This window comes from Amborella trichopoda, chromosome 8 (assembly GCF_054954075.1).
Source record: "Amborella trichopoda isolate Santa Cruz 75 chromosome 8, AtrichopodaSantaCruz75HAP2 v2.0, whole genome shotgun sequence".
NCBI lineage: Eukaryota > Viridiplantae > Streptophyta > Magnoliopsida > Amborellales > Amborellaceae > Amborella > Amborella trichopoda.
In genome coordinates this window covers 40,932,614-40,947,384 of record NC_142343.1, presented here as the reverse complement: position 1 = coordinate 40,947,384, position 14,771 = coordinate 40,932,614, and the positions used below count along the sequence as shown (strand labels likewise).

Genomic DNA, 14,771 nt, shown 5'->3' with positions numbered 1-14,771 from the left:
CTCACCTCCTTTGGTGATCATTAGTGGCAAATTTATATATTTTTAGGGAGGCCAACATAGTAACCAATTGTCCGTCTAAAATAGCGGATTCCAAGAGAAGCAATGCAGTGACGTGCTCGTCCCCCACATTACTTATATCCTTTACTTTGTGTGCTGCTGCTAATGTCCCCCTTGCATGGATTGTAAAATAATTATAAGTGTATCATCTTTTATTTATTTTTTATAAGACAGATAAAACTCTGGCATCCCCACCTAATTTGACATCTAATAGTTAGGAGTAACTGTGACTTCCTAATAACAAAGGTAAAGTATATCATAGTGAAATGACAAAGTTTATAATAATTTCTAATATATGTCAAATTTAATCATAAAAAATCATTATTCAACTTATAATTTCAATTTCATTACCAGTAAATAACTCTTTAAGCAAACGAGTTACTTCTTTTCAAATTCAAATTCCTAATCTTTTTTTCAAATTGCATGTCAAGTCTTAAAATATCATGCAAATTCATTCACCACGATATTAACAAAGTTACTATCCGGAAATAGAATTTGTCATAATAAACGAAAACTAAATTTCAATTCATAGGACACAATTATCTAAAATATCATGGTGCATTAATGTGTTTCTTATTAACAATCCTAATAATAAAAAATTTGATTTTAAATATCATTTATTTTCTGTAAAGACAAAGATTTTTAATATTGACACAATATTTCTCTGCTATTTGAAGGTGGGCTCTAATTTGATTGTTTAGAGCATTGGCTCTATACGAACTGCGCCCTATGACTTTAGCAATGTTTTTTAAATAAGAGGGGCAATTGATTGGACTCCACGGGTCGGGTCGGGGTACAGATCCTCGAAAACATTTCTGGATCCGGATTCGAATCCTCATCTGGGTCCACAGTATATTTGCGGGTCCGGGTTTGGCTGTGGTGAATTTGGGTCTAGGTGCGGGTCCCATACCACTTTTGCCACCCCTACAATTACCAGCAAGATGGCGAGAAAAATGGGGAAAGAAAAACATGGACCGCCTTCCCTCGTACTATAAATGGCATCCCCGCCTTCTCCGAGCCCCTCCCGCTCTCTCCCTCTCCTGCTTCATAGGAAAAAATCTTTCCATTGCCAATAATTTAGGAATTTAGGAATTGAGAAAAAAGGGCAAAGGGATCTTTTTTTTGACAGAAAAAAGGGAATTTTCCATTGCCATGAAAATGCAGAGGATTTGCAGAAGGCTGTTTCATGGCCGAAGGGTCCTCAACTCGAAGCCTCTGGCCTCTCTCGAGCAAAACTTTTCGAGGATTCCCGAAATGCCCCCGTTCGATTACAAACCCACACCTTACGAAGGCCCTTCAATGGCCGAGATTTTGCAGAAGAGGAAGGAGTTTTTGAACCCTTGCATGTTCTATTTTTACCGGAAGCCTGTGGGTTTTTCTTCTTCCTTTTGTTTTTCTGTTCCTTCTCTTCTTTTTTTTCCTTTTTTTTTTTTTAAAAAAAAACTTTTTCGTGCATTGGAAGCTGTTTAATCAGGGAAGACTGAGTTGATAACCTCGTTTTTCTCCCCTGTTTTTAATGATTTGAAGCTGTTTAATCAGGGGAGAGACATAGTTGATCATCTCTTTTTTCTCCCCTATTTTTAATGATTTAGTTTCGTTTTTTTCACATGTTTATTGGGTATATAAGTTCGAGATTTTGAATTTTTTCTTTCATTTTTAGTTTCTTTTAGTTTATTATTGCTTGGAAATTTTCCAAAAATCGAGGTGGTATAAAGAGTTACTCCTATTATTTTTTCTCACTTATTTAATTGTTCCATTATCATTTGGCTTAACAAAAAAATCCCCATAACGAACTTATGTGTTCCTATTACTTCATTGTTAAGCGAATAGACACATATATGCAATGGAATTTTGTTGTTTAAAATGGTTTTTAATTGATGATCAATGTCTGTGTTTTTTCGATTTTCAGTTTATTTTTCACATGTTTAAGTCAAATCCTGTAGTTTGATTGTTTTACTTATTTAAAATGCCATTTTTTAGCTTCTCTGGTTTCTTCTTTTGTTGCTGAAAATTTGTAATATCGAGCGATCAATGATGTCTTCATTTGTTCATTTGAAAAAAGCTCCTTGTCATTTTGGGATGAGATATTTGATATGGGCTGCTTTTGGGCATAATAACCATAGATATAACCAATTATTTTTACACCGATGTTAAAGACTTGTGTTTGAGATGAAACATTCTCTTTCTTATATCATGATTTATTATCATAATTCTTTGAATAATATAGTTGTTTGCTGTTTTGAATCAAGTCATGGGTCTTAAATTTGGATCAAGTCAAAGCTGTGGGTGTGTGAATTCAAAAATCGTCAAGAAAAGAACCAAGTTCCTAATATTTATGGACTTTTTATAAAAAAAATATGTGTATCTGCTTTGATCTCATCTTTCATGGCAATTGAAATCTTTTATTGGGTTGCTTATTACATGTCTCCTTATTTTCCTGGTTCAGTATAACTGCCTTCCTCATTTTCCTTTTTTCTGCCTGGTGCTTTTTTTCTCAGTTTTTTTGCATGATTTTTTCCATCTCTCTTGAAAATAACTTTTGAGGTGAGTGGTGGGGTACATGGAAAGGACCCAAATCAGTCTCCACTCCAAAAGGTTCCTACAAAAAGAAATTCACTTGGTGCTCCAAAAATTATCCAAGTCCAACACCCCGAAACCTTATCTGCGCTGTCCATTTATGTGGACGATGGATTGGAGCTCCAAGTTAACGCTTGTTTGGAGACTGATTGCAAGGCTTTTTGGAATTTCTTTGGGTCCCCCCACAACCCCAAATATGGTGTATGAGGTGGGATGCTTATCAATGGGGAGGATCCCATCAATGCCCTGTATATGAACTTCTTTAATTTAGTATCCTCTATATTTTTACTTAATTTTTTATTTTTTATGCTCTTTCAGTTTCTCTACTGACATGAAAATTGTTCTATAAATAACAGTAGTCTAATAACAAAAATAGTAAATATATTTTAGGAAAAATTTTATACAAGGTTGCAACCTTAAAATGTAGAATTAAAGGTGCACCTCAAAAATCCATCATACAAGGTTGTTTGATGTTGGAAAACCCTCTAATTGATCATCTCGACATCGAGATGTATGAATATGAAAAGAAAAAAAGATTTCGAGTCCGCAAAATAGTGTATCTTTGAACACATTATCTGGACCATCCATTTTCAAGATTTTCATATGTTTATAGATCACTTGATTTGAACCATTTTTAGAGTTTTAGACTTTTATAATTAACGATGAAAATAGATTCTCAAGCCATCTTAAGAATTTTTTTTATCAAAATTAGATTTGCGAAAAAATTTAGAAGTGCGTATTTATTGGATTGTTTAAGGTTGCAACCTTATGCAAACCACACCCTATATCTTATATCCAATGGGTATAGTATATTTATGTACCGTTCCTCATTTTCTGTTAAAATGAATTGTTCTTTTCTTTGTAAAATCTCCATACAGTTGAATATTGTCGAAGGGAAGATGCAGTACTTGTTTGATGAGAATGGATGCCGTTATCTTGATGCTTTCGGGGGGATTGCAACAGTTAATTGTGGGCATTGCCATCCCGAAATTGTTGAAGCTATTGTGAAGCAAGCAAGGCTTTTGCAGCACTCTACCATAGTCTATCTTCATCATGCCATTACTGAATTTTCTGAGGCATTAGCTTCTAAGTTACCTGGTGACCTCAAGGTATGTAAACGAGCTATCCAAATGGCAGTTATCGACACTTAAAGCAATTTTTGTGACTTTTAAATTAATGGGTGATCAATAGGAAAAGTTCCAAGTTGAAGGATTATTGTAATTTCATATTGAAGTCACAGTTCACCATCTTCATTTTAAATAAATCTGTAGAGATTTCCGGGGTGGACCTAATAAGTTGTTTGTTGAATGCCAGGGTGTGACCCTATAAAGTCACAGTTATCTTCACTTGTAATTTGGATATTTTGGGCTCAAAGCCAAGTTTAAAGGTCCTAGTCAGCACTTTCCATCAAATAAACAGTATAACATGATTTTTTTTATTTGATAAGTTAAATTCTTTTGTAAATTATTCATATTTACAAATTTTTGCAAATATTAAGTTGTTTTTCAAATGGTTACAATCTTTTTTACAAATATTAAGTTGTTTTGTCATGTATATTAATTAATATCAAAGAATTGTATGAATTGGCTACTAGTATGATTCAAATGGTATGAGTTTCCCAGGTTGTCTTCTTCACAAACTCAGGGACTGAAGCAAATGAGTTAGCAATGATGATTGCCCGGCTTTACACAGGTCATCATGATATCATATCGGTTAGGAATTCTTACCATGGCAATGCATCAGCTACAATGGGTGCAACAGCTCAATCCACTTGGAAATTTGGTACCATACAGGTTCATCTCTATATTCTCAGAGAAAATAGCTTCTTGTACTTTAATACCAGGATTATCGTGTAAGGTTTCTCACACCATGCCTTGACAACCTTTTCTTAGGGATGATACTTACATTTTATACTACATTTTTAAGCACATAATGCAACACTGGGAACAAAAAAAAAAGACTGAAAAGAGCTTCAAGGTTTGCAACACCGGGAACAAAAAAAAAAGATTGAAGCTTCAAGGTTCAGTGAAATGGGCATCTTAAATGCCCATGGTGACAAGCCTAGTTTCTTTTACCTTTTTTCAATTGTGCTGTTACATTGCTTATCGAGTTTTTGTCTTTCTAAGAAATCAACCACATACTTCAGGTCTTCTTTTCAATTGACTTGCATTTCAAGTTAAATCTCCTTTACTATGTTGAAAAATCCTGTGATTTTCTAGAACTATTCCAGTGTATAGCCTTTACTTCCAACTATTCAATGGTAGATTCTTTTCGTACAAACTGCTCAATAATTTGATCTAGAAAATATACATTTTTCTCCTAGCCATTGGAAAAAAAGGCATAGCATTTACTTCCAACATTCAGTGGTAGATTCGTTTCGTACAAACTGCTCAAGAATTGATCTAGAAAATTTACATTTTTCTCCTGGCCATCGGAAAAAAAGGCATAATATATTTCTCCGAGTTTTTGGGTGGTTATTGTTCTGGGAACCAATGTGAAGTGACTTTCAAAGTCCCATGATACTTTGAATTGTGAATTTTGGCTTCATATACACACTATATATGTATCTATTGGCAGATAAAGTAACTAAATTTGAAGTTGAGTTTGTAGGACCTTATGTTAAAAGGGGTTTGTGGATTGCAAATTGCTATACTTTCTTGTTTGCTCTATATCTGGTGTTCATGCTTCCCCCCCCCCCCCCCCACCCCTTTTCCCCTTGACAGAGTGGGATTCATCATGCAATGAATCCAGATCAATACCGAGGAGTTTTTGGGTCTGATGGAGAGAAGTATGCAAAAGACGTCCAAGATCTCATTGACTTTGGAACTTGTGGACGTGTTGCTGGTTTTATATCAGAAGCCATACAAGTATGTTATGCTCTCAATTTGTTACTCCATATCCTATTTCTCCTTTTCTTTCTCTTTCAATGCTCCTCTATTTTAGGGAAAGCATGCTAATACTATATAGTCCAATGGACTATGCCATCCCAATAAAAATGAGGGATGGCAATGGAGGGACAGGGGACAACCAGATCTGGATATTAACATCATAATGGTGGAACGTTTTCTATCTTCATAACCATCCATCATTCCATCAGACGATCATGACTCAAATGGGCTGTAGCTTTCCATATATTGGTTTCATGGTCAATTGGTTCATTGAATACTTGCAATAGATCTGAAAATCTTTCCTAGAACTTATTATTCTGCATTGTCTGTGTAGGGTGTTGGTGGAATGGTAGAATCAGCACCAGGATACTTGCCTTCTGTATATAGTAGCATCAGGAAAGCAGGGGGTATTTGTATAGCTGATGAGGTACAGGCAGGATTTGCACGTACAGGGAGCCACTTTTGGTCATTTGAAGACCATGGTGTGGTTCCAGACATTGTCACCATGGCAAAGGTACTTTTATTTACTTATTTGATACTCTATTGGCAAATGTCTATAGATCTATTATTGTTTTGCTCTTTTTATGCCAGTGGGGAAAATGGAAGTACTGCTTTTACGCACAATTATGTACATTTGACAACCATCTTTATTTGGCCTGTTGGTTTTACTTTTCCAATAGACTCAAGGAACTTTGGCCTGAAACCGTGGTCCAGATGTAAAGAATAAGCTAAAAGTGACATGTAGACGAATATTGCTCATCAAATATCGGTCATCTTTATTTTAGGAGCTCATATTTGAACCATCGATGAACCATATACTGAATTTTCTTTTGTTTGAACTAAATTTGGTACACTTATCACTCTTTCTGTCTTCGGATCCCTCTCTCTAGATTTTTCTTTTTGGTTCTCACTCTAGATTAATGATGTTTTCATAGATGATTTATGTGTTTTCTCTGTTCGTTCTTTAGGGAATTGGAAATGGGATTCCTTTGGGAGCGGTGGTCACCACTGCAGAGATTGCTCAGGTATTGAACCAACGTTGTTACTTCAATACTTTCGGTGGGAACCCAATGTGCACTGCTGGAGGGCTGGCTGTTTTGAGAGTGCTCGAGAAAGAGAAGCTCCAAGAGAATGCTTTTGTGGTTGGCTCTTATTTGAAGGACCGCTTGAAGGCTTTACAAGAGAAACATGAAAGTAAGCTTATGAGAATGTATGATATCTATCGATTTGTAGAAAAATTATGACAGCAAGTGGAGATCTCTCTCTCTCTCTCTCTCTCTCTCTCTCTCTTTCTCTCTCTCACACACACACATGCACACACATCCTTTATTGTAGTTATATATGCCTGCACCATTAGCCATATGTGTACAGGTAAAGTCCATCATTAAAATTTTGTTTAATTTTTGACTGGTTTTCCAGTCATCGGAGATGTGAGAGGAAGGGGCCTCATGCTTGGAGTAGACCTTGTCACGGATAGACAGTTGAAGACCCCAGCCAAGTCTGAGACTCTGCATCTCATGGACAAAATGAAGGGTTCTCTCTCTCTCTCTCTCACACACACACACATAATCCATTAGGAAATTGAGAGTACTGATCAAGTGATTTGTTCAGACATGGGAGTTCTTATTGGGAAAGGTGGTTTCCATGCAAATGTGTTCAGAATCACGCCTCCGTTGTGCTTCACAAAAGTAGATTCAGGTATCACTTGAACTCCTGGTCTCATTGATTTTTTTTTTTTCTTTCTTCGAGCGAATACTCCCTTCCCCTTACATTTATTACCCCTTCATTCTCTCACCTCGCAGATTTTCTTGTGGATGTGATGGATGTAGCTATGTCAAAGCTTTGAACACCTTGAAATGTACCTCTCTCTCTCTCTCTCAATCTCTCTCTAATGCACACAAAGAAAGTATTTACATATAAATTATTTGGTATTTCTTTGTGATTTCAGGTGCAATAAAAAAAACGCAAGATCGTCCTGAAGATGGCGAGACATCATCTCGTTGTCTCCCTCTCAGAGGCAATCAAAATAAGCAAAAGTCTGTGCACATTCATAATTGTTAGTGTGAGATTTTGGGGGTGGTGTGCTCTGTTCTCGGATTTGAATGGGTGTGAAGTAACTTAATACCGCTTTTAGACAGTCAACTTAATGTTTGTTTCCTTCAGGAAGTGATTCAAAAACTGTGGAACTCGTAAGAATTTTTTCGCAGCGTTCACTTTTGTGCTTTTATGTGTGTTGACTTCTTCCAAAACAACTCCTATATATATATATATATATATATATATATATATATATATATATATATATATATATATATATATATATATATATATAGAGAGAGAGAGAGAGAGAGAGAGAGAGAGAGTAGTCCCAATAAAGGGATGAAACTTTCCCCCATTCTCAAGAGTTGGCCTTCATTTAATGGAGTCATGGTGGTATTCTCTTTCTTCAATAATTTTAAAAACTTTTGCAAATAATGATCTTCACGAGTGTGAGCCGATCCTAAGTGCCCTATTGCTTCGAGTGAAATAAAAAAAAGTGCAAAACTAAAATTGAAAGAGAGTTTTTTTGGGAAAATTTAGCCAGTTTCTTTGTTCTTAAGGAAAAGTTTACACTGTTTAATCTTCTTCGCATAAGGAGACCACAATCATTGGTCATTAGATATGAACAGCCAGCTGGGGCTATATAAATGATTGGGCACAAAAACTCAAAATAAAATTTTTTATACATCTGACGAATTTAATTTTACGATCTAATCTAACATGATTATGACCTCTTAGTATTAAATTCGTCGATCTAATCTAACATGATTATGACTTCTTAGTACTAAAAAATGAATGGCTTTGTAGTATATTTCTTATTTTTTAGGATTCTATGGTTGACTTATGGGAATAACTCTTGTAGAACTCGCATGTTCCTTTCTGGAGCCATTTCTTTTATTTCCGAACCTTTATTGCTAATCTGTTGTATGTTGTATGGTATATTTAGGCTAGGGCCATCAAAAGAAACATGTAAGCTCTAATTGTAAATTTAATTTTCTTTTTAGTTATAACTTGTATTTGTATTTTATAATTAATTATTTATGCAAATATAACCTAATTGGATTCCTCAACCCTTTTTAGAATTTCCAATGTATAGCAAAAAATTATGAAATTGATTTCCAAGATTTTAATTAAAAAGGAAAAGTTTATATAACGGCAAGACCCTAAACAATTAAATTAAGGCTCACATCAAAAATTCATTACAAGAGGTTGATTCGATGCCCAAAAATCCTCAAATCAATCATTTTGATCACAAGATGTATGAACATTAGAAAAAATGAATTTTCAGTTTGAAAATAGTTTACTTGAAATCTATTGTTTGGAACATCAATGTTCAAGATTTTCAAGTGTTCATAGATTTGCTCAATCTACACTATTTTTGAAGTTTCAAATTTTATAATTAGAAATAAAAATAAAATTTTCAGACCATCACAAAGATCTCCAAATACTGACTAACAACGTTCGACGCTATCTCAAGATGCACCTTACTTCGATTGTTTAGGTCCTCAGTCTTATACAAACCACACCCAATTAAAAATATTATTTATTGTACAGCATAGGAAATTACATTTTAAATAAGAGATTTCAAATTCTAGAGAGCACTTGAGATGGGAGGCACAAAGAGAGAATGGAATTGTACTAAGTTATGTAATTAGGCATAGATCTAGGACTTCTAAACCTGTGACCATAGAGAGAGAGAGAGAGAGAGAGAGAGAGAGAGAGTTTAGGGAAACAAGAGGGAGAAAGAGCTATGAAAAATAATTAGAAAATCAGGCACCTATTTATCATCTCAATAATATATGAGAGAGAGATAAAAGTAAATGACATAAAATGCACCAAACTTGGTACTATGTCTTAAAATATTTTATTTTTAGTTTTTTCTTATACAAATTGTATAAATATGAAATTGGTTCCTGCCATCTTCTCATTGAAACACACCTATAAAAAAATATTAAAAATACTTTTTCAATAAAATATAACACCAAAATAATACTTTAAGGGGTATTTTGGTCATTTTATTTTATTGAAAATAGTTTTTTATATTTTTCGTTAGTGCGAGTTTAATAGAAGAATGGAGGTCCAAAATTTGGTGTTAAAATAGTTCATAGAAAAAATTAAAAATAAAATAGTATAGATGTGACATTGTGATTAGGACAATCTTAACCCTCCATTCAGAATGGACGGTTGGATAAGGGGAGGATAAAACATCTATGCTCTAGGGAAAGCATAGAAAACTTGCCCTTAAGTAATTCCCGTGAGATAATAACATGAATGCTTATACATTGGTATTTTATTTAGTAACAAGTAACTCCCGTGAGACAATAACATGAATACCTATACTTTATTAATTTATTTAGTAACAAGTAAGTCCCTTGAGATAATAACATGAATACCTATACATAGGTATTTTATTTACTTGTAAGATTTTTTTTATACGGTTGTGTTATTTACATTTTCTATGACTCCTTTCAGCTAACCTTACTTTCATTTGGTTAATGTTCTTCAGGTGAGAAAAGGAATTGGGAATGGCAAAAGAGCTTCACATATGATTAGAATCAAATATTTATTGCGTTCTATACTTTTGTTTTGATTGTAGCTATGGAGAAACTTTACAACTATAAATTGTCATACTACTAATGAAATTTTAGCATCTTTTTCCAATATAATGATGTCATTTTGCAATATTCTCACTTGGGTGTTCTACTGTAGTTCTCTTTGAATTGTCCTTAGGTCTTTGGCTATGTTATTTATCAATCCATTGCATTTTTATTTTCTTTTTACCAAATTGAGGCTCTCATAATTTTAACCTCAATTGATTTTCTTAAGAAATTTTTATGATGCCTTAATGAAGAAAATGCGAAAAGTGATCGGTAGAGAATTGTTGAGGCCATTCAAGAATTGAGCTTCGGCTTGAGGGATTAGCAATTACTATTTGGCAATGTTATATCTCAAGTTCAATTCCTACCTTTGAACTATTAAAAAGTATTATTAAAAAAATTTATTGAGGTCATTTTGCCCCCCAAGTGTTATATTTGATTTCTATTGTTGAGCTACTCGAAAATATATATGATTGGTACAACCTCTTATTTCTAAAAATGGTAAAATGATCAAAATTCCCTGGGTCCAAAATAACTAAAATACCTCTAAGTGCGAACTCTACCTTTCTCCTTTCTCACGAGGTTAATCTTTAATTATTGATAATGCCCCTTATTTATATGGAAGGTAAAATGATAAAAATTCTCTTGAATGTAAAATTAAATAAAAAAATTAAAAATATTGAGGTCATTTACCTCCCACTCTGAACACCTGTATAATTAGGGAAATGGAAAAAAAAAACTATAGTCACAATATGTGGCCATAAAAAATTGACTTTAGAAACAACCCTCGGAATATTTCAACAAGCTGAAAATGTGAATTTTGCCTGTCACAAATAATGCAATTTTTCTGGAAAAATATATTGTACACTTTATACTGCCAAGATCCGTGTCTATGACAACCTTTTTTTATTGTGACGTAGAATATCCTTGATCCACCGAATAAATTTTAGAGCAAATCTTTTCCGGACACTATTGGGGGTGAATTACCAAATGGGCACTTGTTTGCCCCTAATTATGATCACCACCCCTTTTTTATGACAATTTTTTTTTTTTAATAAGTTGCTCTTCTGTCCGAAAATACAAACACCGGGGAAAGTCATGAACTCATAATTTTATTTTGAAATTTTGTGTCTGTTACACTCTTATAGCCACCCATTTTGAAATTTAAGGGACAAGAATAATTGTGACTTCTATGTACAAATAATAAATATATTGAATATCTACTATAACAAACCTAATCTTATCAAGAAATATATATTCATACAGGTATGTATCCATATGACTCCATACAATATCAATATCTAGTTGATATCGGTAAGATTAGGTATCCAATGATACCTAATCTTATCAAGAGACATATATCTATACATATATGTATCCATTTAATAACACAAAAAATACTATTTCAATCCTTTAGGAGGTTGAGTTTCGAATATTGCCAAGCTGAATCTTTGTAAATTGATGAAGAAAGAGACATTGCTCCCAAACAAAAACAAAAAAAAGAAACACAACGGACCAAAAATTATTATCCGAGGTTCACATACCAAGCCCAATTCTAAAGAATTTTTTATTTCTAGACTGTACCATAAGACTTTTAAAATGAAGCTCAAAACGAAATAAACGAAGTGCACACCAAAGAGTCGAGAACAAATCCCAAATTCAAATGATTAAGATATGGACCATAACTTCTTCTTCTTTTTGACAAAATGATATGGACCATAAATTGTTATTAGACAAATGGAAAGCACATAGCAATTTGAATTTCCCATTTTTATTCATAGATAGTCTTACTATATCGGCTCTCCTCTCATTCAAATGTCAAATAAATCTTGAACCATACTTCCATGTTCCATTATTAGTGAATTACTGAATTATAATCGCTCTCTTCATTCTTGCCTTTTTCTTTTCGGATGCTAATATCTTTTTCTTTTTTAATTTACTATATTAATTGATGTCTCTTTTTTCATTTAATCCTACTTTCCATTAATTGCTCTTTCTTAATTTACTCCTATTCTTCCTTAGTTGCTATTTCTTAGCTTTCTATTGGTTCTAGTTTAATAAGGTGGTAGTGAAGACTCGGGGGTCATAGCACCCCCACACTTTAGTTGTTAGAAACTGTATTTCTATATATTTGGACCTTAGGTCCCTATGGAATAATATTTTCGAATATTGTAACTCTTTTTATTGATTAATCAAGAATATACAAGACTCCGTATAAATATACGGTCATTAATAGATAAAGATAAATACCAATAGTTATAGATTGACACCTCTTAATCTTATCAAAAGATATGTATCCATACAGATGCATATCCATATGCATCAATATATCCATATCCATAGGTTAACACTAGTCACTGCATTGTGGTTTTCATTCATATTGAGACACCATCGTACTACCTTTAAAAAAAAAAAAAAAACTCTTAAACCATCTGAAAAATGGGTGAAAAATGGGAGGGATCGGTTGAATTTCCGAAAAAAAAAAAAAAAAAAAGACTTATTACTTAAAAAGTGTGCTACATGGCCTTCTAGTTTATTATTCTACTTATCTACATGTGACGCACAACCGCATGTGCGTTGCCTGACGCACCAAACCATGTGTGCGTTCCCTACCAAAACTGGGTATTTATTTGTGGGAAAGCTTTTTATTCTTTCCCTACAACATAGAAGTTCTATCCTCCCTTTATCTAACCGTCTATTTTTTAATGGAGGGCTAACATTGCCCCAATCATAATATCATGTCTCTACTGTTTTATTTTTATTTTTATTATAAACTATTTTGAGACCAAATTTTGGACGTCCATTCCTCCATTAAACTCACACTAACGGAAAATATATAAAAAAATATTTTCAATTAAATAAAATGACCAAAATACTCTTGAAAGTTTAAAGGGGTATTTTGGTCATTATTTTTTATCAAAAATTTATTGTTAATATATTTTATATGTGCACCTCAATGAGAATATGGCACGTACCAAATTTCATATTCATAAAATTTGTATTAAAAAAACTAAAAATAAAATATTTTGAAATGTTGGATCTAAGATAAAACGGTGAGTGGCTCTCTTGATAAAAAATGGATGGTTGGATGGTAGGATGAGGATAGAACTTCTATGTTGTAGGGGGAACATAGAAAGCTGTCCCTTTATTTATCGGGATGTGGTTTATATAAGACTGAGGCCCTAAACAATTAGAGTAAGGCATACCTTCAAATTGTATCGAAAGATGTGGTTTATATAAGACTGAGGCCTTAAACAATTAGAGTAAGGCGCAACTTCAAATTGTATAGAAAGATGTTGTTTTAGCATTGGAATCTTTGCCACTTGTAAATCTTGAAAATTGACATTCTAGAAAATGCATTACAAGATGCATTATTTCTATGGTTTGAAATCTATTTTTTTCTCATGTTCATACATCTTGAAGTCGAGATGGTCAATTTGAAGATTTTTGGGCATCTAAATAACCGCTTCTAGTAAATTTTTTAAGTATGCCTTAATTTGATCCCTTAGAGCCTCACCTTTATACAAACTTTTTCCTATTTATAATAGCAAAGAGAGCTCTTAATTTACACTATTTTGAACTCCCAACATTAAATTTCAGGGTGTGGAGACTACAAAACACTCCTTTAAGTTAAATTTTCTTTAATCAACCCTAAATAATGTGGTATCATTGTATAAAAGAAGAGGTTTGGGTAAAGGCATTAACTTTGAACAATCAAAATAACGCGAAATTGAAAATTATGCCAAAAGATACAATTATGGAGAGCCTTTGCCATATGAAAATTCAATATAACCCATAAAAATGAAATTTAAATCTTTAAAAATACTGTCATTGAATATATCTATATATTATTAAAAAAATTAGAAATAGACAGTCCACAGTCCACATATTATAAAATGCACTATTTTCATGACTTATAATTCTTTTATATATATATATATATATATATATATATATATATATATATATATATATATATATATATATATATATATATATATATATATATATATATATATATATATATATATATATATATATATATATATATATATATATATATATATATATATATCGGTAGAGATGATCAATTTGAAGATTTCATAACCTTTCCCCATAGGCTTTGAGGTCTACCTTATTTTAGTGTTAGATTGACACCTTATACAAACTTTTTTTATACAAATTATTTTATAAACGTTTTGAGGGTCTTACCCACCGATAAACTTGTTTTTTTTAATATTTATTTTTGAGAAAGTATAAGATGAGACCCTTTAAAGGAGGACTCTTATTCCTAGCCATAAAATGAAAAGGACGGGTTTTCTATGTGTCCGCGAACTCATATTGTGTATATGCACCCGGACCTAAACCTATCTTAAAAATGGAGTTTTAATTTAAAATTGTAGGGATTCATGATGTAGGTTAATATGATTATGAATATGAAAGTACCATAAAAATTTTAATATTTAAAATGCGATTCTTTTATAGAAAATCTCTGCACTGTCTAAATTCATTAGCTTTGTGAGTTTTTTACAATGTTCATCTCTGCACTGTCTAAATTCATTAGCCTTGTGACTTTTTTACAATGTTCATCTCTAGTTTTTTTAAAAATCAA

General features: G+C 32.8%; 1 protein-coding gene across 6 annotated transcripts; it reads left to right on the top strand.

Annotated features, from left to right (window-relative positions):
• Positions 1-944: 944 nt before the first annotated feature.
• LOC18433551 (alanine--glyoxylate aminotransferase 2 homolog 3, mitochondrial-like) lies at positions 945-10,223 on the top strand. 6 transcript variants are annotated; one of them, XM_088874998.1, is made up of 10 exons: positions 1,284-1,425; positions 3,513-3,743; positions 4,257-4,427; positions 5,358-5,501; positions 5,857-6,036; positions 6,491-6,716; positions 6,942-7,055; positions 7,134-7,220; positions 7,325-7,380; positions 10,069-10,223. In XM_088874998.1, the coding sequence occupies exons 1-9, from the start codon at positions 1,312-1,314 to the stop codon at positions 7,366-7,368; spliced, it is 1,311 nt and encodes a 436-aa protein (XP_088731124.1). In that variant the 5' UTR covers positions 1,284-1,311; the 3' UTR covers positions 7,369-7,380; positions 10,069-10,223. The 6 variants fall into 6 exon arrangements, with proteins under 6 accessions (XP_088731123.1, XP_088731124.1, XP_088731122.1 ...); XM_088874996.1 differs by having other exon boundaries at positions 1,284-2,842; XM_011624764.3 differs by lacking the exon at positions 10,069-10,223 and adding an exon at positions 7,471-7,744.
• Positions 10,224-14,771: the final 4,548 nt, after the last annotated feature.

Bases quoted from the DNA above. Each gene is read 5' to 3' on its own strand.
- LOC18433551 (XM_088874994.1), top strand. From the start codon at position 2,618: ATGGAAAGGACCCAAATCAGTCTCCACTCCAAAAGGTTCCTACAAAAA. The intron at 6,717-6,941 runs GTAAGCTTATGA...CTGGTTTTCCAG, and splicing joins TTTACAAGAGAAACATGAAA to TCATCGGAGATGTGAGAGGA. The intron at 7,056-7,133 runs GTTCTCTCTCTC...TGATTTGTTCAG, and splicing joins TCTCATGGACAAAATGAAGG to ACATGGGAGTTCTTATTGGG.